Source organism: Molossus molossus, unplaced genomic scaffold, assembly GCF_014108415.1.
Source record: "Molossus molossus isolate mMolMol1 unplaced genomic scaffold, mMolMol1.p scaffold_m16_p_4, whole genome shotgun sequence".
NCBI lineage: Eukaryota > Metazoa > Chordata > Mammalia > Chiroptera > Molossidae > Molossus > Molossus molossus.
This window is the reverse complement of record NW_023425377.1, coordinates 86,824,191-86,847,507: the sequence shown is the minus strand read 5'-3', so window position 1 is coordinate 86,847,507 and position 23,317 is coordinate 86,824,191. Positions and strand designations below refer to the sequence as shown.

At 35.2% G+C, this 23,317-nt stretch overlaps 1 protein-coding gene across 2 annotated transcripts in view; it reads right to left on the bottom strand.

Annotated features, from left to right (window-relative positions):
- GLRA3 (glycine receptor alpha 3) overlaps positions 1–23,317 on the bottom strand; it is a 148,950-nt gene that overhangs the window by 85,795 nt on the left and 39,838 nt on the right. For both annotated transcript variants that reach the window (XM_036240971.1, XM_036240972.1), the window contains exon 3: positions 18,648–18,715. In XM_036240971.1, coding sequence (XP_036096864.1) covers positions 18,648–18,715 — 68 coding nt within the window. The remainder of the gene's footprint in view (positions 1–18,647; positions 18,716–23,317) is intronic.

Sequence of the window (23,317 nt, the reverse complement as noted above, 5' to 3'; positions counted from 1 at the left end):
ATCTCCTGAAAACCTAGAAACTGAAGTTTTAACAGTCAAATGAACATTATGCTGAGAAGCTTCCCTGTTACACAACCAAATTCAGCCTTTCAAAAATAATTTTTAAGGCTGATTGCTTGCAGCCAATATATCTCATTTATACCCAGCAACCAATTATAATATTTTTGAATCCTGATTGTTTGTGAAAATGTGCAAAGGCTAAATAAAATGACATACCACTGTAAAAGAAGTCCTTGCAACTTGATTTGAAAAAACTTGCTTGTAATAGAAGACCATGGACTAGAGAAGAAAACAGCTTTGCAAAACAGAGACTAATAGAATTTTATGCAGCATATGCAAAAATATTTTAAATGGACACATAGAACAGTTACATGGGAGTAAAAAGAAAAAGAAAGACAGTAACAAATATGAGATAATTTATATTGAGAGTAAAATCAATATTTATACTTCACATTTCTAATCCCTAGACATATATTGAATTCATAAGTCTTCTAAGGCAGTTGCATTGATGCTTACATGGAATCATAACATTTTAGGACAGAGTTGGTAATGACCTCCTAAATCGATAATATATTTGTGTTGTTTTCAGCCACTGGATTTAAGTTGTGGCAATGTGCTACAGCAACAATGAGAAACTGATACAATTGTCTTTTTAAGTGGATTTGGGTACATTATCTTTCTCATTTTTTGAAGAAGTTTCTTGAACAATAGATTGTTTTTGTCAGTCACTCTAGAGTCTAGAGGGTAGAATATTTAAGGTAAACATCCCCGAATTTCTAGCCAAGTGAAAAAATAACTCAACATTCTTCCTATTTTAGGAATCCTAATTAGAGATATTGGCTAATTCAAAATGGTCAGAAAATAGCTTTCTTTTTGCAAAGAAATAAGAACAAAGGGCAAACTCCCTGATAATCATTTTGCTGGTTTAATTTTATAGGATTTTCTAATTCTAAAGTACTACACAGCATAGGTTTCCATGTATTACAAAGTACAGAATACTAATACTCAGAGGTGGAATAACTGCTCCAATGTCATTTCCATAACATCCCCCATATTGCCTGCACCATATGCTCTATGATCTCCACCACAGGGAGGGTCATTGTCTGGGTCTCTGACTGAAATAATGGCCCACTGGGAAAGTGACTTTCATTGCTGTTACTAAACCAATGGGGAAAAAGTCATTTTATAAGAACTACTTAAAAACTCAGAAAGGCTATCAGAAATCTCTCCCTGACTTCTTATTTATCCATATGTTTAATTATTCTCTGGAACAGGGCAGAATCATTTTAAAATTATGAAGATTATTTTCAAAGGAAACCTTGTTATGTAACAATTCTGGAAATACAAAGTTAAGTAGACTCTCAAATATGTGTAGAAAAATAAATTTAAACAAAATCCATCCCTGTTTTTGAGAATGTGAGAGTCTCTTTTATAATAGTATCTAAAGAAAATATTAGTTACTAAAATTCATGTAATTTATCAGGATCGGTCAGAATAGAAGTCTGTTGATTTGATGAAATAACACTCTTTGTGTCTCATTCAATAAACTCTTTTTATATATAAGATTTATTTTAGTCCTTTCAGGCTGCTATAACAAAATACCATAGGCCAGATGTCTTATAAACAACAAACATTTATTGCTCACTGTTCTGGATGCTGAAAGTCTGAGATTAGGGTGGTAAGAGTTCCAATCCTCAAGACAAAAGCACCTCCCGAAGGTCCCACCTACCAATACTATGACCTTTGAGGGGATAGGATTTCAACATATGAATTAGTATGAGGCACAAACAATAGCAAGACTGAAAATTAAACCCCTGCTAAAAACAATAAAAAACTATACAGTTGACTCTTGAACAACACCATGGTGTGGAGTGCCAACCCTAGTAATTGAAAATCCAGGTATAACTCTTTCTTTACCCCCGTGAATTTAACTACAGACAGCCTTCCTGTCCACAGGTTTTGCATCCACAGAGTCAACCAACCACAGATCAACAATAGTATTTTCCATCTGTGGTTGGGAAATGGTAGTTAGGAGTGTGTAAATACACTGTTCAATCCTGAGTTGGTTGAATCCACCATGAGAAACCAGGAGAGGAAAGGCCAAATCTATTGAAAAAACCTGCGTTTGAGTGGGCCCATGCATTTAACGCCCGTCTTGTACAGGGACAACTTGATTCCATGCCCAGTGCTTACATTGGAAGGGAATTTCTGGACCGGTAAACCTAGTTCATTGGAGTATTATTCCAGAAGTCAGTAGCTATTTATTCCAATTTGACTCAGTTTGTGCATGCCTGGATTTAGAGGCGAAGACCTGCAAAGAGCCCAGACTTCCAGTAAGTGCTTCCTTTCACTGAAAAATAGTGACTTATGTAGCTCTTTGATTGTAAGGTAAGAGTTATTCTCAGCTTTAATGTGCTCATAGCAATGCTCTGCAAGACACCATTTATCTAGAGGCACCCTTCTGCCTCCCAAAGCTCACTCCTTGCAATCCTACTCAATTCCCCTTTGCAGATTTTATGCCCAGTTCTCAGCCTTCTCACAAACAGGGCTAGACAGCCCGGTAGAACTCTCCCTCTCCTTTATAGCGAATTGAGCCAACAACCCCATCAATAAGGGGGGAAGATAACACAATTTCCTGCCTCATCTATCTGCCCAAATCAATCCCTAAAGGGCTCTGTGCAGGTCTTTGCCTCTAAATCCAGGCATGAACAAACTGAGTCAAGTTGGAATAAATAGCTACCGACTTCTGTTTTGTATTCTAACATGTAGATAAAGAAAGTTTCTGTGTTTCGTCTGGTTTAGGCAACATAGACTTGGAAATTCTGTTACCATTATTTCCATTTATGAAAAATGTATATCATTTATATCCAACATCAAATGTGCTCACTTGTCTGAATTTGCATGTTCAATGAACATGGCCATTGATTTACACATAGCACTTATGAATTTGCAATGTGTATATTTAATGAATGGGGGCAATGATCCATTTATTATTATTTATTTTTTGGACTTCCATTAAACAGTAGTTGTTGCATTACTGAAATGTATGACTAAGGTCATAAAAAGGGAAAAAGTATTTTGGAAAATGAACTATTATTTAGTCTCTGGAATATCATATTTTAATCAATACTATAAAAGCTCCTCAAATCAAACAAGAAATTCAAAGAACCCACTAATAGAAACATTTCTAAAGATAGCTGAGAGACACTTCACACTTTAAAGGATGGATAAGAGTACCATAAAATAATTTTTTAAGATCTTCCAACTAGTGTGTTTCCTTGAATGTCTGATGTAAACTGTTATACTTTATCATATGTGTTTTTTTTTCTTTATTTTAAATTTGGTCAAATATATACATATAGCACTTACCATTAGTGACATTTAGTACATTCATAATATTGTGTAGCCATCACTACTATCTAGTTTCTATATCATTTCATCACCTCAAAATGAAACCCTGTACCTACTAAGCTGTCTCTCTGCATTATCCTTTCCCTCCAGTCCCCAGAAATCTCTAAATAGATCTGTTTTCTATCTCTATATATTTGCCTACTCTGAATATTTTATATTAATGAAATCATACAATATGTGGTTTTAGCATTATATTTCCAAGGTTTATTTTACATGTTTTCTTAAAGTGTATTTGAGGACATAGAGTTCATCTGTTGAATTAACAAAAATTGGAAAGTTCTCATTGAGAGAATTATAAATGCAAGGTGATGTCATTTTGAAGACAAATGTTTTTGGAAGTGAATGCCATATTTATAATAATATATAAAGTCACAATCAACATAAGAGATGAAATCAATAATTGTTGCTAATTGAATAATTACTAACTTTCAGGCATGAAGCTACATGCCTTAAATATAATTTGGAATTAAAAAACAATGTTGTGTAAAATTTGCCTTGCTTGTAAGTTTTCAGGAATATATTTAGGCCTAACATCTTCATCTTACAAGTATTTTTCATCATAGCAAAATTTGACACTGTCAGAAAATATTTTTAGTTTCTTCCCACAAATCAGGCCTGATTTTACTACCATATGTAATTTTAGACTAATACTACAGAACTAACAAAGGAAGATTTATTCTGAGCCTATACAACATCAAATATTACTAAAGTAAGTAAATTATGCAAACTAGGTTTCCTTATGTTACGTGTTTCCAGTTTAAATATGGTGAGGTTTTTAGTTTTACACCTACAAATGTTTAAATCATACACCTACATCTATTATTTTGTGGCAATCTCTATACTTCCCTTCATAATGTTAATGAACTATTACATAACATAATAGTTATGTAATTATATAATTAGAACTATTACATTATTTTAATAATACTTAGCAGCTAGGACTTGGAGAAAAGACATGCTTTAATAAATAAAAACAAAGGAACAGATGTCATTGGCAAAGAATTTTTGTTGTGTTTGTTTTTACATTTGATCTCAGTAGAAAAATTGTTCATGTCAATAAATTATTTCAATAAATATTTTTGGTATTTTCAAATTGCTCTTAACACTGAGGCTTGTAATCACACTTTTACATTTTAATTGATGTTTAAATTTTTAGTGGTTTTTCTGAAAAAAAAACCTTTTAGTCTCTTGGCGTGTTGTGATTCATGAGGGCGTATACTGGATACTATCTATTCTGAAATAGTACAGAGTGACGATTAAAAGAAAAAAGTTTCCATTTGGAAAAGTTTTAGTGAGTTAAATGATCTTTGTTCAAGACTAAATTAAACTGAATTTGGAATGAGTTTTCCTTCTGAGCAATCCAGATAATTTTTAACTAGCCATTTGTTGATTTGGAGATTGGCCAAGAAGCTGCATGGAGGCTACTAACTGCACTTCAAAGATGCAGAGAAATTAGATTCTTTTTATTATTTTTTATTTTAATCCTCACCCGAGGATATTTTTCCATTTATCTTCAGATAGAGTGGGAAGTGGAGAGAGAGACACATCAATTGGTTACCTCCCTCACAACCCTGACCAGGGCTAGGAACAGAACCCCAACCCAGGTACATGCCTTTGACCGGAATCAAACCTGCGACTCTGGTTCGTAGGCCAACACTCTAATCGCTGAGCCAAACCAGCCAGGGCAGAAATTAGGTTCTTTCATAAAAAATTATTGAATATTGCAGCTGCATTTAAGATAATTCTTGAAGTCTCAAGACTTCAAGATGTTTACATTTTCAAACATCAAATAGATGAAATGTTTGCTTCTTCTGCATCAAATGAAATAACCACTTTAAAAATCCACAAGTTATTCTTTTTTTTTTTTTTTAATCTTCACCGGAGGACATTTTTCCATTTTTGTTCAGATAGAGTGTGAGGGGGAAAGAGAGAGAGAGAAACATCGACTTGAAAGGGTCACATCGAGTGGTTGCCACCCACACAACCCAACCATGGCCAGGGGCAAACTGCAACTGAGGTACGTGCCCTTAGCGGTAACCGAACCCGGGTCTCTCTGGACCGCAGGCTGACGCTCTAACTGCTGAGCCAAACTGGCCAAAGCCACAAGTTATTCTTAAGTAATTTACCTAAATGGTACATATGCAACCACCCAAATCAGAAATAAAAAGAAAATATAAGCAATTATTAGGCATTTTGTTTCTTGGGTTGACAACACCAACACATTTTAATATTTCTATATTTACAGATATTTGTGATTATACTTCCATATTTAAAAGTATTTGGGTATAGGGTATCATCGTGAGCAAAAGATAAATTGTCAAATTTCCATGTATTTTTACTATTGGCAATTAGTAGGTATACTCTTCTATTTGAATTTATAAATTTGAGGACATAAATACTTTATGAAATGCAAATCCTATGATAGTTTTAACACAATGCAGATGTTAAAACTTTTAGAAATACTTAAATGTGATTACTTTATTTCTACATTATAGTTTTGTCCTAAAGTCCATTTCTGAATCTAGTGATATATTATTTCCTCTATAAATTATATTTCTGTTTATACTTGAATAGTTTCATGATGAAAAACTTATTTTAACTGATGAGAACACATGGAATAAGTTGTCTTTACCAGTCCCAGTTTAAAGGACAGAAACAAAAAGTGAGATCTCACTAATTTTCCTCCAGACCGTGAGCTCTCACTGCATGATACACTGCTTACAACAAATGCTTGACCATTTCAAAGTCAAGGCCTCTTTTAGGGTGGCAGGTTATTTTCTCCCAGGTACTATACCTACCCACCAGCCTAATTCCACTGAGTGGCTTCTGTGGGAACCATGTAGAAAAGGCCCAGGAGACCTGCCCAAATGCCTGACCTACAAAGTTAGGAAATATACTAAAATGTTTGTTTTTATAAGGCACTCAGTTTTGGGGTAGTTTGTTGTGCAGCAATAACTGAAATGGAATTACATAACTGGAAATGGGTGCTGCAGTAAGAAAAAACTTAACACATGTGCACTGGACTTTGGGACCAGACAGCAGGCAGAAGCTTGAAGGGTTCTGAAGATTTTTGTGAACGCTGAGAGCGTGAGGAGGAAATTGTTATTAGAGGATGGAAAAAATCCACCCTTGTTTTTGGTGGCAGGAAGTTTGACAACACTGGGGGATGGGGAGGAGTGTGTCAATGGGGGTACAAAAGGAGAAACATCTGTAACAAAAACAAAATTAAAAATAAAATAAAATGAAGTTTGACAACACTGTCTTCTCAGTAATGTTCTGACAATTTAAGTCTGTTTCCTTGTCTTTCACTTATGAAAAATGAAAGGCAATTAGCATGTTCTGTAAAGAATCAACTGTTGTATTTGGCTAAGGAGATTCCCTGCAAAATCTTGAAAATGTCATTTTACTCAGGGTAAAGATCTCAAGGATGTGGCTGTGAAATCCCTGTTTATATTTCAGAAAATTTAATAGTTACCTCATAAATTTTCTCAACCAGAACAAATGGTCTCTATGCATATTAGGAATCTTTTTCCACAAAGTCTTGACTTCCAGTCCAAGGTAGAGAAGCTCACAAAATGATAACACACATAGGAAGCCCACAAAAATGGTAAAATAATTCAACTAGTAGAAGCATCATCAGCTGCTATTAAAATGAACAAGGACAGTTCAAAGTGCAAACAGCTTGTAAGATTCTCAGATTATTACTGGCAGGAAGTGGAATGAAAGGCAAATGATCAGCAAGCATTGTCAATTTTTTACAGAAAAGTAAAAATGACTCAGAACAGAACCAGGAGCCCAAATGATGAAGTCAAGCTCCAGGAAGAATCATTTGCAGGAAAGAGGACTGGGCCCTTGTCATGTAACTGGAGGGCTATGCTTGCCTAGACTTTAGAATTCCTATGAATCAGTGACTACAATGCATTGCCTTTGTGTCTTGACTGTATAGATAACTTGCTCTTGAATTCACAGATCTTTTGATCAAGAGGAAATAGAATCAAGCTCTGACCTTTGGGAGCCTGAGTTACACTTAAACCTGACAGCAAAAGACTAAACTTTTTAAAAAATTCTCACCCAAGGATTATATTTTCACTGATTTTGAGAGAGAGAGAGAGAGAAACATCAATGTGAGAGACTAACACCAATCAGTTGCCTCCAATACTTGCTCCAACCAGGGATCAAACCTACATCCTGGGTATGTACCCTGACCAGAAATTGAAGCCACAACCTTTCAGGACAAAGGACCACTGAGCCACATGGGCCGGGACAGTGAAGTAGTTATAGCCACTGAACACCAACTGGCTAATTTTTGTCACCAGCAGTAAGTTGCAAGAATGAGAACCAGGGATTCTTTGGCCAGTTTGTCTTTGAACATGGCTTGCATATTTCAATCCCGGAAAGAGAGGACACTAGTAGCACATGGAAATCAGTGACAAAATTAACTGAAATGCTTACACGTGACCATCTAAAATGAAGTATATGATTTTGCAGGCCAAGTGCTAAAAGGCCAGAGCAAAATATAATTCCAAAGGCATAAAGGATTCAAGAAATGAGAACTGGGCTGCTTGCTTCTGTCTCTATTGAAAGTTTAAAGAAAAAGTAATCCATGTCAGAAATTTACATTCTTAGGATAAGGCATTGCTGGAGAGCCAGGGATTTGTCATGACTTTTCCCACAGCCTATCTTATCTTCTGCAGTTTTATGGGTAAGAATTGTGTGGTTGAAAATTAGATTCAAAGGATGGCCCTCTGGGTTACTAAACTAGGAAGCACATTATATTCATTCTCTTGCAGGATGACGTATGTGAATATTAGGGTCTGTCTTGGCAAAGAGTGAAACTTCAAGTATTAAAATGATAAAACTAGGGAGGATTTGGAAAACTCCAAGCAAGTTTTTGGAAATATTACCCCCAAGCCATATTCAGGTTTATGGGAGTAGGAGTGGGAGCAGCCTGGTATGTGGGCCCTGGGCATCTCTCTGCTGGAAGCTTTACTAATAGGAGGATTGAGCTTCAAGTTCTTGGTCAAGTTTTCACGCAGTTCTTAAAAGTGTCTTGTGAATAACTTTTCCCTCAGGAATCTATCCAAGGCACAGATTCTTCTTGATAAAATTAGCCTTATACAACCTTAACTAGGGAAAAGAGAGGCTTATCTGTCTACTATCTGTATATCTATCATCTATCGATCTATTTTTGAGTAAAATACAACTTTACAGAACATTCCTCTGGCTAAGCCATGAGAGTAATGTCATATGTATTAGGTGTATTTCATAAACATTTATTGCCACTTGACTAGGCTTGAAGAATAAACTCCATGGGAAACATTTTAGAACAATTTTATCAAATAGTGAAAGATATAATGCAATGATATACCTATGAGTAAAATGAAAATATTAACATTATCACAGAAGTAGAAAAGGAAACAAATCTAACCTTTGTATCAAACATGGAAAAATAAATTTGAAACACATTTGAATGTATTTTTAGTTAGTATAGATACATGTATGTGGAAGGGCCACATAAAGTTTGAAAAATAACATCTTATAAAAAAGAAGATACTCATATTAATAAAGAGGGAATATAGTTTAGTCTCTAATCCACATGTATTAATAGTTTTGCAAATAGCTAGGGGCATACAAATGTATTTCTTTTTCCTAAGAATACCCAGTGCTTCTGACCCATTTCCTCCTGTTATTCCAAATGCTACCAAACAAGGAGGATAGAAATATTGGCCTTGGGCAAGTGTACTCATGAGCACTCCTATAAATATGTACTTAGAGAACACATTCTCTGTGAGAACAATATTATTCCCAAGAAAGCAATAATTGGTTTTTGGTGGGTGGGAAAAAAATCTTACTTCTTTTATGTATAATTCAGAAATATACATTGAGTATATAAACAGATATACACTATAGAGGAAGAATTAACATTTCATGGGGAAGGCAATTAGGGAAAAAGATATCTACAGAGACTCCTAATGGAGGCAAAATGAAAAACAAAAATGGTTAAGAAATACTGCCTTAGAGAAAAGCAAAGTGAAAAAGGAATGAGAGTATATTCATTTCTCTTTGTGTCTGCTGTCAAGTTTTGATTAATCATATTTAATTTTATAGTGCATAGGTGAGGAATAGCAATTATATTTAGTGCAAGTTAAAATGTGATAAAGAGCAAAATATATTTAGAATCCAACAGCTTTAGCCTTTGGGGCTAGGTGAAAAAGGTGAAGGGATTAAGCAAACAAAGAAACCAACCCATAGACACAGACAACAGCATGGTGATTACCTGTTAGAAAGGGGGGTGTGGGGAGGTAAAAGGGTATGGAGGAATAAATGGTGACAAAAGGAGACTTGCTTTTGGGCGGAAAGTACACAATACAATATATAGAGAATGTTTTATAGAATTGTAACCCGAAACCTATGTAATTTTATTAACCAATGTCACCCCAATAAATTCAATAAAAAAGAAAATTAATCTTTAGCCTTTTCAGTAGTTGCTTCTGGGATGTGTATTTAACAAGCATATAATACAGGGTATATTAAAAAGCTAAATGATCATTGAGAGACTGAGTGAGCAGAAACCCCAGGAATCCCTGATGAGGATAAGAAATTACTTTAGAAAAAATTAAACACAGTGAAAAGAACAACCTAAAGCAAACAAAATGACTTCCACTAAAGGAAAGTGTTAAATTTTATCAGCTCAGAGAAGGATCTGGCTATTCTCTTATCACTTCTGGGGAAGGGGAGCCTCAAGTGCCAGACCCTAGGATTCTGGGAAGTCTAGAAGTGAAGGGATATCACTGGCTAATACCATTAGAGGGGCGGGGACAGTTCCATTGAAGAGAGGAGGTGAGAATTCTTTAGGGGAAAGTAGAGAGGAATTCTTCACTGGTTCCAAAAGTCCATGGAGAGAAGAATCTCAGAAACGGCTGGAAGACCTAATAGAGGAGCAAGAACTCCTGAGTGTCTTCCTACCCTAAGAAGAAAAATAAGACTTCATTATCATCTGTAGATATATCAAATGGGTTTCACAGATAAAGGTTGCCCAGTACTTAGCTGTGAATATTTGAAATGTATCTGCTTCACATTGCTATATGTTATAAACTCATTTTTTGTTAATTAAACCTAAGTAGACTTTTGTGGCAAGATTGTCTTACTCTTTAGCTAGTATCTGGAGTGCTGGGAATATTCCAAGAGAGTCGCAAAGAGAATTTTAAGAAGACAATGCAGATTATAGTGATACATACATGCTAATAAATGTCTCTTTATACTCTCCCATAAAACCAACAGTTTGTTCTCAAGCTTTCTTGATGAGATTGAAGGAAAAATAATTTTCTCATGTTTAAAACAAAATCTTAAAGTACTAAACTCATTTCTTTATCATTTATAGATGTATATTTGTATATATGTATATATATTATATGTGTGTGTGTGTGTATAGATACACATATCATTGTCAAGTAGTGATTTTCCGCTTTCTAATTGACTCACTAAGCAACAAGAACAGCTTAACTCTTTTGCCTGCATCTGTTCTATTTGACAGGCACTTGTAGCACAGCCCCAGGTCCCTGTCAATCTGGCTCATTTGTGCCCATCTGAAGCATGGGTAGGCTGTTAGTTTTATCACAGCCACAGCGACGTGTCGTGTCCTCTAACTGCTCTAGAGAACATCAGTGTCAACACACTTATTTATCTGTCAGTGGTTCAGCATCATAGCTGAAGAGTTATCTGCAATTTTAATTGATTGCCAAGTATTTAACACTAATTGACATGTTAAATCCACGACTAAGAAAATAATTATGACTAATGCCAATCATCTTAAGGAACACAATTCCCCATCTTGCTGCCCATTTTATATTTAGAGCTTCAGATGACATTTTGGAGTCATCAGATGACATACTCTTTTAGAAAATCGAATTCTCTGAGAAAAAGGTGCAGAATGATCAATACCATGAAGATGAACACCATTGCTAGGAACCATTCACAAGAATCAGATCATTTCTATGTGATGGTAGGTGGCCAACAAAGGTGCTTAATTGATGTGGCAACAGTGAATGCTGTACCCTATCTTCCTCTTGAGAGGATTCCATGCAGATAATTGTCACCTTGCATTACACATCAGCTTGACAGAAAGAAGAGAGAGGAGGGTTAAAAGAAGTGACATATGTCTTTTACATTATAATTACCCCTATAATCTTCCTCATTTTTCCCCAAGTCAAATATTTCAAATACCTAAACAAAATACAATTAACCTTCCAATCGACTTAGCTACAATGAAAGAAACTCTGCACAGATACATGTTCCAATAAAGAAGAGAAGATACAGAAGTATGTGCTGACTCTCCTCCTCCCCATACACTTTTTTTCCTCTTGTCATTATCATCCATTTCCCTTGGCGCTCTTCCCCCATAGAATTGTAAATATGCTTTTACACAATGTGTTTGTTCTAACAACATCAAAGCACAAGAAAACAATTGCATTCTTTGTGATATTTTTGGTATCTGCAGATGGTCTCTTTTTGAGAATCAGTGAGTATAAGGATGATCCTGTGGATGACTGCACCAGGCAGAGATTTATTCATCTTTTCGATGGGGTCACCGGGGTATGTAACCTTCATGCATACCTATCTTTCTGAAACCGTTCCCATAAATATGCCCTGCTTCTGATTTATGCTTATAAAGGATAGCTCAGAATACATTCAGACAGCCAGACACCAGTTACTCATGCTTGAAATTAAAAAATCTTTCAGACCAATGTCATTGCTATATTTGGCTAGGCTTTACCTATTACTCAAAGTAAGAAAAATAAAACAGTGAGGCAAAGATCTTAACAGACATAATCTTAATGTTAAAAGGATAGCAGGATGCTTTCAGATTATTTTAAAAGGAAATGGAATAGCATCTATCTAATCATATGCTACATTATTGAATCTAGAAACATGAATTATGCAGAAATAGTTTCTGAATACTATTATGGCACTCATAAAGTGAAGGTACCTTTACAAGAACTTAACTCATTGGTAGTAGATACAATGAGCCAACTTATTTTGGGGAAAGGTTACAAAAAGACAGAAAAGATGGACTTTTGTTTGAAATTAACCAACATTTCCTTCCAAACGTCATGGAAAAAAAAAATTACTGTGAAACCTAGTTGATACTTGAAATAATTGCATCTTAATATTTTTTATTTTTGAACATTATTCTTCAATCATCATAAGCACTATAATAGGAACTCCAGTTTCTTATCATAGAGAAATTTCCATACAAAATTTTAGCATTTTTAATGAATTTATTGCTCTATCAATACAGTTGAAAGAGCAAAAGCTTTAAAAAAATTTTTTTCTTTATTGATTTTAGAGAGAGAGGAAGAGAAAGGGAGAGAGAGAGATAGAAACATCAATGTGAGAGAACAGCAAATGGCTGCCTTCTGCATGCCCCCCACTGGGGATTGGGTCCACAACCTGGGCATGTTCCCTGACCGGGAATTGAACTGGCATACTCTTGGTGCATGGGTTGATGCTCAGTCAGTTAGCTGCACTGCCCGGGCAGAGCAAATGCTTTTTGAGGAAAGATTATAAAATTCATGTGAAGAGTTGAATTAAAAAGTCAAATCCATTTGGGCACTATTAGCCAATATTAATAAAATTGTACAGTTAGATATTTTGCTCATGTTTTAGAGACTGTAGCACCAATTCAAGACAGTGACCAGGACTCAGAATTGCAAAATCTGATCATATGGGAAAGTAAGAAAACAGAGTTTATCCACTTGTGTCAAGGGAACAATAACAAAGTCTTCTTCTTGGAAAAAATACTCTTTGTTAACTAGAATGTGTGTGTGTGTGTGTGTGTGTGTGTGTGTGCAGTGTATTCCACAATATATACTTAAGAGCAACTTTGTGCTGAGAATTATCCTAGTTGCTAATGTTTAGTGATGAACATATCAGAGTGGATTGCTGCTCTGTAGAGCCTATAATAAAAATAAATTTAAATAAATGCCCATGCATATATATATATTTAGAAGACAGAATTTAAAGGTAACTTTAAAATTGTAGAATGTCAAAGATGTCTATTTGATAAATCAGAATGAGTCAAATGCCATCCTAGCAAAGCCAAATAAAATAGTATTTTAAAAAGCCTATCATTATCATAGTGTGCACCTACCATTTATGTGGAAAATTGAAAAATTCTACAGTTTGAGAATTCTGTGAGCTGAAAGAGACTCTCAGACAGTCTTACCCAACCTCACTGTACATGTCTGTATACAGGTACTTGAAAAACTCATACCAAAATAGCTCACTGTTTTTTTGAAATTTTGGTATAATACTTTATTCTAGATGAACTGGTGAAAAGTAATGGTTCAGTGAGTAAATATTGACTTAAGGCACATAGCAGAGCAATTCTCCAACTCATTTGTAACAAGATGGAGAGCCATCTGTTTTCTGAAGATAGGAGATTCAGTCAATTTATCTATTTTTAAATACTGCTATATATACATGCCCAAACTACTACATACATATACATAAGTTTTTTTTCTTTTAAAGTCCAACTTAGGTGATTGTATCAGTGAAAATTCTGCTGCGTATGATGTCTGAAATTTTGTTGCCTACAGTTTCTTCTAGGATTTTTATGGATTCATGACTCACATTTAAGTTACATCACCTAAGGCAGCAGAAACAAAGGAGAAAATGAACACATGGGACTACATCAAAATCAAAAGCTTCTGCACAGCAAAATATACAATTATCAAAATGGAAAAGCAACCCACTGTATGGGAGAGCATCATTGCCAATGATACATCAGATAAGGGGTTAATTTCCAATATACATAGAGTGCTCATACAACTCAAAAAAAGGAAGACAAAGAACCCAATTAAAAAATGGGCAGAGGAACTAAATAGACACCCCTCCAAACAGGACATACAATGGCTAAGAGACATATGAAGAAATGCTCAACATCACTAATCATCAGAGAGATGCAAATTAAAACAACAATGAGGTATCACCTCACACCTGTCAGAATGGCCGCCATCAACAAATCATCAAACAACAAGTGTTGGCAAGGTTGTGGAGAAAAGGGGACTCCAGTACACTGCTGGTGGGAATGCAGACTGGTGCAGCCACTATGGAAAACAATATGGTGTTACGTCAAAAAATTAAAAATTGAACTTCCATTTGACTCAGTGATTCCATTTCTAGGAATATACTCTAAGAAGCCTGAAACACCAATCAAAAAGAATATATCTACCCCCATGTTTGTAGTAGCACTATTTACAATTGCTAAGATCTGGAAACAGCCCAAATGTCCATCAGTAGACGAATGGATAACAAAGCAGTGGTACATATACACAATGGAGTACTATGCAGCTGTAAGAAAGAAAGATCTCTTATCCTTTGAGATGACATAGAGGGACCTGGAAAGTGTCATCCTAAGTGAAACAAGCCAAATGGAGAAAGACAAGTATCATATGATCTCACTTATTTGTGGAATATAATGAACATAACAGTGTGAGGTATGGGGTAGTCCCAGAGACGTGAAAGTGGGATATAGACTGACAATCCCCAGAAGAGGGGGTGGTGGGAAAGAGATAAACCACAGAACTTATATGCATGTATGCATGAACAATGGACATGGACAACAAAGCTGGGGACAGGGCGGGGAGGGACGGGGAGGGACGGGGAGGGGGGAATCAGTGGGGGAAAAAGAAGAAACATCTGTAACAAAAATAAATTAATTAATTACATTTTTTAATTTGTTAATAAGTCCAACTTACAAAAGCTTTTATCCTAGCATATAAGCCTTATCCACAACTCATCACAGGTTTGCAGGAGTGTGTTTCACTTAAGACTGACTTAATATAGAGATCTTAAACTTCCCTTCATAGAAGCAATAAAAACACTCTTGAGCTCCTTTGGTCACCACAGGTTTAAAAGGCAGGATGGGTGAGCCTCTGTCAGCAAGGCCATGTTGCAGAACAAGAAAGAGGATGACTCTGATGATGGTAACCAAATTTCATTTAAAATTTTAAGAACTGTGGTTTCTAATAGTTGATAAATTGTTGTCTGCTGAAGAAGAATGCAAGCTTGGAATGGAAGCTGAAGTCCTTAGAGGATCTCATTATATATAATGACATACAACGCAAATGTGAGGGAAATAGGGAAGGTTGGAATTTCCATAGTATTTATAGAAAAAATGTTGATGACCATATGTCAAGAATAATAAAATTGTCCTCAGGTGAGAATGGTTGGCACCATGTTAAGTGAGAGAAACAATGGGAAAAAATGAGTTTAACCATTAAAAAATTTGAGTTTATACTATTAAAAATTGTACATAAGTATTTTTAAAATTTGGTGCAAGAAGATACAAAATATATTAATGAGTTACATAACTTTCAAAAAATGACTAAAGAAAAAATATCTACTGGAGAAACTTTCTCAAGAGTCAAATAATTACCTCAAATGGGAATAAAGCTGGATTTTTTAAATAGGGAGAAATATAATAGGTTAGAGACTAGACCAACAGAGGGAACTTAATATATTTGGTCAATAAAGACATCGAAGACACTTATGGACTTTGTTAGGCAGATATATATAAATTGGGAGAATTACTAAGTTTTTACTGAGATATTAATTCTAAGATGTAAAGGTATTCATTAATGATTATAGGTAATTTGAAACTCTATCCCTTTAATTTTAAGACATTATCTTAGATGAATTAGTTTATTTGTATTATAAAGATAAAAGTAAACTATATTTGAATAAGAATAAGAATGTTTAAAATACTCTGAAACTGCCTGGTCCGTGTGGCTCACTGATTGAGCATTGACCCCATACCCCAAGAGGTCGCCAGTTCGATTTCCGGTCAGGGTGCATGTCCAGGTTGTGAGTCTGATCCCCAGTGAGGGGTGTGCAGGAGGCAGCCAGTCAATGTTCTCTCTCATCAATGTTTCTGTCTCTCTGCCCCTCTCCCTTCCTCTCGCTCTAAAAATTAATAAAGAGAAAAAATTTTAAACAAAATTATACTTTTATTAAAAATAAGCAATATTATGGCAAATAATACAATGACATAGAGTTTAGCTTGCAGAGTTGTGATGGCGGAAATGATGATTAAATCACATTGGTTTATTCTTAAGATAGGAATGTAATAGCACATTCTAATTTTCTCTATTTCTACATAGAGGTAAACCAATTTGTTTGATAACATTAATTTTTTTTTTTTACAAATATTGAATCTGAAAAAGAGAGTAGTTGATTTTTTAAATGATTTCAAAGGAAATTCATTACGATGGAATATGTAAGACTAAAAAATTTCTACACTAGAGAAGGGAAGAAATAAAACAGTGAGGATCACTGTGAGAGTATATTTGCAATATTCTGAAAGCTTTCTGTATAATATAATTCTATCAAGAAAGTCTGTGTAAAACGATTAAAGGTAAGAAATTTAGCTGGTGTAGTCATCCCATAGATTGTGTGTTATCACTTAGTGGTTATAAACCTTTAGTGGTAGGCTCACGAATATGTCATAAAAAGCAGAGGTTTTCAGAAATCTGACAATCTTTCAGATTTTAATAAAGAAATCTGGCCATGTTTTCTCTTGTTTCCAAGTCCCTTCCTCTACCCCACAAGGATAAGCAAGGCTGTAAACCTTTCTGACTATTGCTGTTGAAAATATTTTGCGGAAACAATCTTGCCAATGAAAAAACATAAACATATTTTCAGGTTTTCAGGATTGTACAGTGTATATAGTAGCAATTAAAATGCAAAAGTTGCCAGGGTTAGAAATGCAATTTGGGAAGTCTAAATAGGAAAAAAAAAAAAAAAAAAAAGCCAGCAGAGATTCCTTTATCTTCAATATGATTTGGAGTGTATATGTACAAATGCAGATATACATTGACCAGATATTCAACTAGAATCCAGAATATGTCAAGGTCTAAAACAGAACTGTAATCACTTGAGGGTCAGAATTGCACCAAAACTACATTGTGCTTATATAAGCAAATTATGTTTGTTTTCTCTGTGTTTACACACACACACACACACACACACACATTCATGTTAAGTTATATACTACAGTTAAAATAATTCTATATAATGCCCAAATATATGAGGTCAGTTTTCTCCACTGAAGCTTTTCTTGTTTGAATAGAACCAGAGATGCCACTAAATGACTAAATACTGCATGTATGATGAAAAGATCATTTTTTCTTTTAAATTGTGCCTGAATAAAGTCTCCTCCTGTTGAGATAGATCTCAACACACATACACACACAAAACTCTACACACACACCCATAGAATAATTTGCACATTAGATTACTTTTTCTTAGAAACTCACCATCAAATTATTCTGTGATATAAAATGAGAATAATTCTGTACACAATGGTTGTGGAAGCTAATAAAATTTGAAGTATTTTATATCCTATTTCAGCTCAAATCAATTTTGAAAATTAATGCAAATTATATTTGTTAAATTTAGAAGTGGAGTATAATTCTAGGTAATTTAAGAACTGCCAGACATAGTTTCAATTTTTAAAAGTTTCCTGCTAGACAATTTTATAGATATTCAGTGGTTCATTTGACTATGCATGCATTTTATCGTAGCTAAAGTGCACAATAAAAGCTATAGGGCAAAGAAGAGATACATGATCTATAGAGAAGATTATAAAATTCAAAACAGAATAAATTGGGTCTGTAATGATAATTTTTTGACTTTAATAATTATGTAAAATGTTCTCAATTACATAGTAATGAAATCTCTGTTCAGCAAGTATAGTTAAATTAAGGCATACACTATAATTTGCAAAATATTTATGATGTTTGAGCCAATATTATATTCATTTGGGAAAGTAATCAAATGGAATACTTAAAACAATATTATGAACACATTTTTTAATTATATAAGATAATTAAACATGAAATTGTTTATTCCTAGACTTATGTCTAATTATTAAAAAGCATTGAAAAGGAATAAATAATTTATATGATAGAATTTTAGTTTTAATATGAGAGTTAGTATTTAATTACTGAAGTTTGAAAAGTCAATCTTGTTTTTATTTACATTTATTCTATATGTATCATCTCTAAATGAAACATTATTACCTGCAGTTGTTTGTAATTTAATTATAGCATTAATTTTGTCTTTTAAAATCTCATTATATTAATTTTGGTTTAAATTAAATAATATTAGCAGAAAAAATAATGTGACTATCAGTTACTTTGGTATGAAAGTTGTTACAAAGGAAACATGCCTACCATGGTTGTCTCAGCAATAGACCCAAAGCTGTTTATGAATATGTTGCATGTGACGTTAACTGCAGGGCCTGAAAAAGAGATTACAACATAAGGGCTATTTAGATACTTACCTAAAATATTTTCAAATAATTTCATGCTCCTCATTTTTTATAAAGAACATTTTTTTAATATATGTATAACAAAGATTCTTAAAACTTATAACTGTGAAAAAATCTGGATTGCATATCAAAATTCATGGTCTCCTTTGAACATAGATGTTGGTCAGTCATTAACCTCATTTGGTCTGTTTCCATGATGAATATATTTCTAATGGCTGGGTAAAATGAGTAAGTAGATTTAGTAAGTCCAGCATTTGAGCCTCTTTAGGGAGTTTCTATTGATGTTTTCCACAACATATGGGCTATATTATTGTCTTTGCATGTCACATACCTTTTTTGTTTTTAATTGAATACTTTAGAAAATATGTGTGGGATACCAAAATGACAGCAGACTAAATGGAAGCTACATAGACCATCTGCCAGGACAAAATTGGAATTACAACGAAAATAAAGAAAAATTGTCAGGAAAAAGCAATAGAAAAGCAGCTGGAGAGGACCCCTATGACCAAGGACAGAAAAAAAGGACACTGAATCAAGCCTGGTAGGTCTGTGGAGGCAAAAGAGGGCTGGCTGAGAGCCCAAGGATAGCAGCTGTTTTAGCTGAGAACAGCTCCCTTGGGGTTAAAATCCCAAGCCAGCTCCACAATGCAGAGGGCCAGGAAAGAGCACTAAATTAGCTACAGACACTCACCTGGGGATCTGGGAGAGGGAGGGTAGACTGGACTGGAATTGTGTGGAGAGACTTGGGATTTGGAGGGCACTGAGAGTTTTTGCTGAATCACACCCTCACAGGACAGTAGCCATATTACTCAAAGAGCCCCTTCCCAGAGCCATGGAAAGAAGCACCAGCCCCTCCATCAGGAATTTAACACCACCCAGCTGGACCAGAGAAATGCAAATTGAGGCTTATTAACAGCCAGCATCAGCCCCACCCTTTGGAAGTCCTCTTACCCTGAACACCTGAGGGAGTACTTGATTCAGTTGAGGGCTACAACCAAAGGCTCATCAAGTATCTGAGACTAATAGCCTCCTGGCAAAAAGCTAGAGGATAACTGAACCTTTCCTGGGCTTAAAAATCTACCCAGGAAAGTAAGAATTGACAGTGGTGTTTAATATGGATTCTCCTACACTCATCCAAACCCAGTAGAGCAATAATTCTCAACCTGAGGGTCACAACTACTTTGGGGGTCCAATGACCCTTTCAGAGGGGTCGCCTGAGACCATTAGAAAATACATAGTTCTGACGATCGTAGAAACTGAGACACCTCTCCTCTATCTGTCTCCAGGCGGGTCCACCTATATGCAGATATGCCCACATACAACATGAAAAACTGTATTAAGGGGTCATGGCATTAGGAAGGTTGAGAATCACTGCAGTAGAGGGAACCACAAACAGCAGAACATCAACAACCACAGACAAAATTTGGCAGGCTTCAAAACCCACTGAGATAGACAAAATGGTGAAACAAAGAAACAAATCCCAAATGAAAGAACAAGAGAAAACTATTGAAGATGAGATAAATGAAAGGTAATAAAGCAAGTTATAAGAGTTAGAGTTCAGAGCGATGATATCGAAAAAGCTCAACAGCATGAGTAAGGAGCTCAAAACCATGAGTAAAGATATGGAAACATTGAAAACCAACCAAGTGGAAATGAAGAATGACATAGCAGAAGTAAAGAACACATTGGAAGGAAAAACCAGCAGAGTAGAGGAAGCTGAGCACCAGATCAGTGAATTAGAAGACAGGGTAAAAAACAAACAAACAAACAAAAAAACCACCCAATCAGAATACCAAAAGGAAAAAAACAATTAAAAAACAGGAAGACAGTTTAAGAGAACTGTAGGACAATTAGAAACGTAACAATATTAGCATCATAGGAGTTCCAGAAAAAGAAAATGAGCAATGCTTAGAGAATATATTTTAAGAATTAGTGACAGAAAACTTCCCTAATTTGGTGAAGGAAGAAAGCATTCAAGTTCAAAAAGCACACAGAGCCCCAACTAAGAAGAATCCAAACAGGCCCACACCAAGACACATTATAATTATAATGCCAAAAATTAAAGACCAAGAATCCTAAAGGCAGTAAGAGATAAGCAACAGGTTAACTACAAAGGAAACCCCATAAGGCTCTCAGCTGACTTCTCACAAGAAACACTACAGGCCAGAAGGGAATGGCATGAAGTAATCAAGGTCATAAAAAACAAGGCTCTGAATCCAAGACTACTCTATTCAGCAAGGCTATCATTCAAAATAGAAGGTGAAATAAAGAGCTTCTAGACAAAAAAAAAAAAAGGCTAAAGGAATGTATTTGCACCAAACCAGCACTGCAAGAAAAAAGTGAAAGCACATATATGTTCAAAAATTAGAAGAATTAACCTCATTAAAATTTTCATACTACCCAAAGCAATCTATAGACTCAATGCAATCCCCATCAAAATACCAACAACATATTTCACAGAAATAAAACAAATACTTCGAAAGTTCGTATGGAACTAAAAAAGACCCTGAATAGCCACAGCAATCTTGAAAAAGTAGGACACAGTAGGAGGGATCACAATACTGGATATCAGGTTATACTAAAAAGCCATTGTAATCAAAACAGCCTGGTACTGGCTCAAAAACAGGCATATAGATCAATGGAACAGAAGAAAGAACCCAGAAATGGACCCAAGACATTATACTCAATTTATATTTGACAAAGGTGGCAAGAGTATGCAGTGGAGTAAAGACAGTCTCTTTAATAAATGGTGTTGGGAAAACTGGACAGCTACATGCCAAAAAATGATACTAGACCACCAACTTACACCTTACACAAGAATAAACTCAAAATGGATAAAAAACTTAAACGTAAATTATGAATCCATGAAAATCCTAGAAGAAAATGTAGGCAACAAAATTTCAGACATCATACGCAGCAGAATTTTCACTGATACAACATCTAAGGCAAGAGAAAGAAGGGAAAAAATGAACACATGGGACTACATCAAACTCAAAAGCTTCTGCACAGCAAAAGAAACAACCATCAGAACGAAAAGGGAACCCACTATTTGGGAGAGCATAATTGCCAATGATATGTCAGATAAGGGGTTAATTTCCAAAATATATAAAGTGCTCATACAATTCAACTAAAGAAAGACAAAGAACCCAATTAAAAAATGGGCAGAAGACCTAAATAAACACCTCTCCAAAAAGGACATACAAATGGCCAAGAGATATAAAGAAATGCTCAATGTCACTAATCATCAGAGAAATGCAAATTAAAACAACTACGAGGTATTACCTCACACCTGTCAGAATGGCCACCATCAACAAATCATCAAACAATAAGTGTTGGAGAGGGTGTGGAGAAAAGGGGACTCTAGTACACTGTTGGTGGAAATGCAGACTGGTGCAGCCATTATGGAAAACAATATCGTGTTTCCTTAAAACATTAAAAATTGATCTGCCATTTGACTCAGTGATCTCACTTCTAAAAATATATCCTAAGAAGCCTGAAACACCAATCAGAAAGTATATATGTACCCCAGTGTTCATAGCAGTACTCTTTACAGTTGCTAAGATCTGGAAACAGCCCAAGTGTCCATCAACAGATGAGTAGATAAAAATGCTGTGGTACATATATACAATGGAATACTATGCAGTTGTAAGAAAGAAAGATCTCTTATCTTTTGAGAGGACCCAGAGAGTATTATCCTAAGCGAAATAAACCAATCAGAGAAAGACAAATACCACATGATTTCACTTATTTGTGGAATATAATGAACAAAATAAGCTGATGAACAATATAGACCCAGAGACATAGAAAGGAGTATTATTTAGACTGACAAACCTCAGAGGAGGGGGGCAGGGAGATAGATGAGATAAACCAAAACACTTCTATGCATGTATGTATAACCAATGGACATAGACAACAGTGCTCCAGGGGATGGGAGAGGTGGGTGTGTAGGGGAGAAAATAATAAAAATAAATTAATAAACATTAGAGAAAAAAGTGCTGCTACAAACATGGGGGTACATATATTCTTTCTGATTGGTGTTACAGCCCAAGTGTCCATCAGTAGACGAATGGATAAAAAAGCTGTGGTACATAAACACAATGGAGTACTACACAGCTGTAAGAAAGAAAGATCTCTTATCCTTTGAGACTACATGGAGGGACCTGGAAAGTATCATCCTAAATGAAACAAGCCAAACAGAGAAAGACAAGTATCATATGATCTCACTTATTTGTGGAATATAATAAACATAACAGTCTGAGAAATGGGGTAGTTCCAGAGACGTGGAAGTGGGGTACAGACTGACAATCCCCAGAAGAGGGGGTGGTGGGGGAGAGATGAACTACAGAACTTATATGCATGTGTGCATGAACAATGGACATGGACAACAAAGCTGGGGACAGGGCAGGGAGGGAGGGGAAGGGGGAATCAGTGGGGGGAAAAGGAGAAACATCTGTAACAAAAATTAATTAATAAAAAAATAAAATAAAAAGTTAGAAAAAAAAGAAAAGCTGGAAAACAGACCTCCTACTTCCAACTCGCAGTGTTTTGTCATTGGGGGTGTTTTATTGTTGT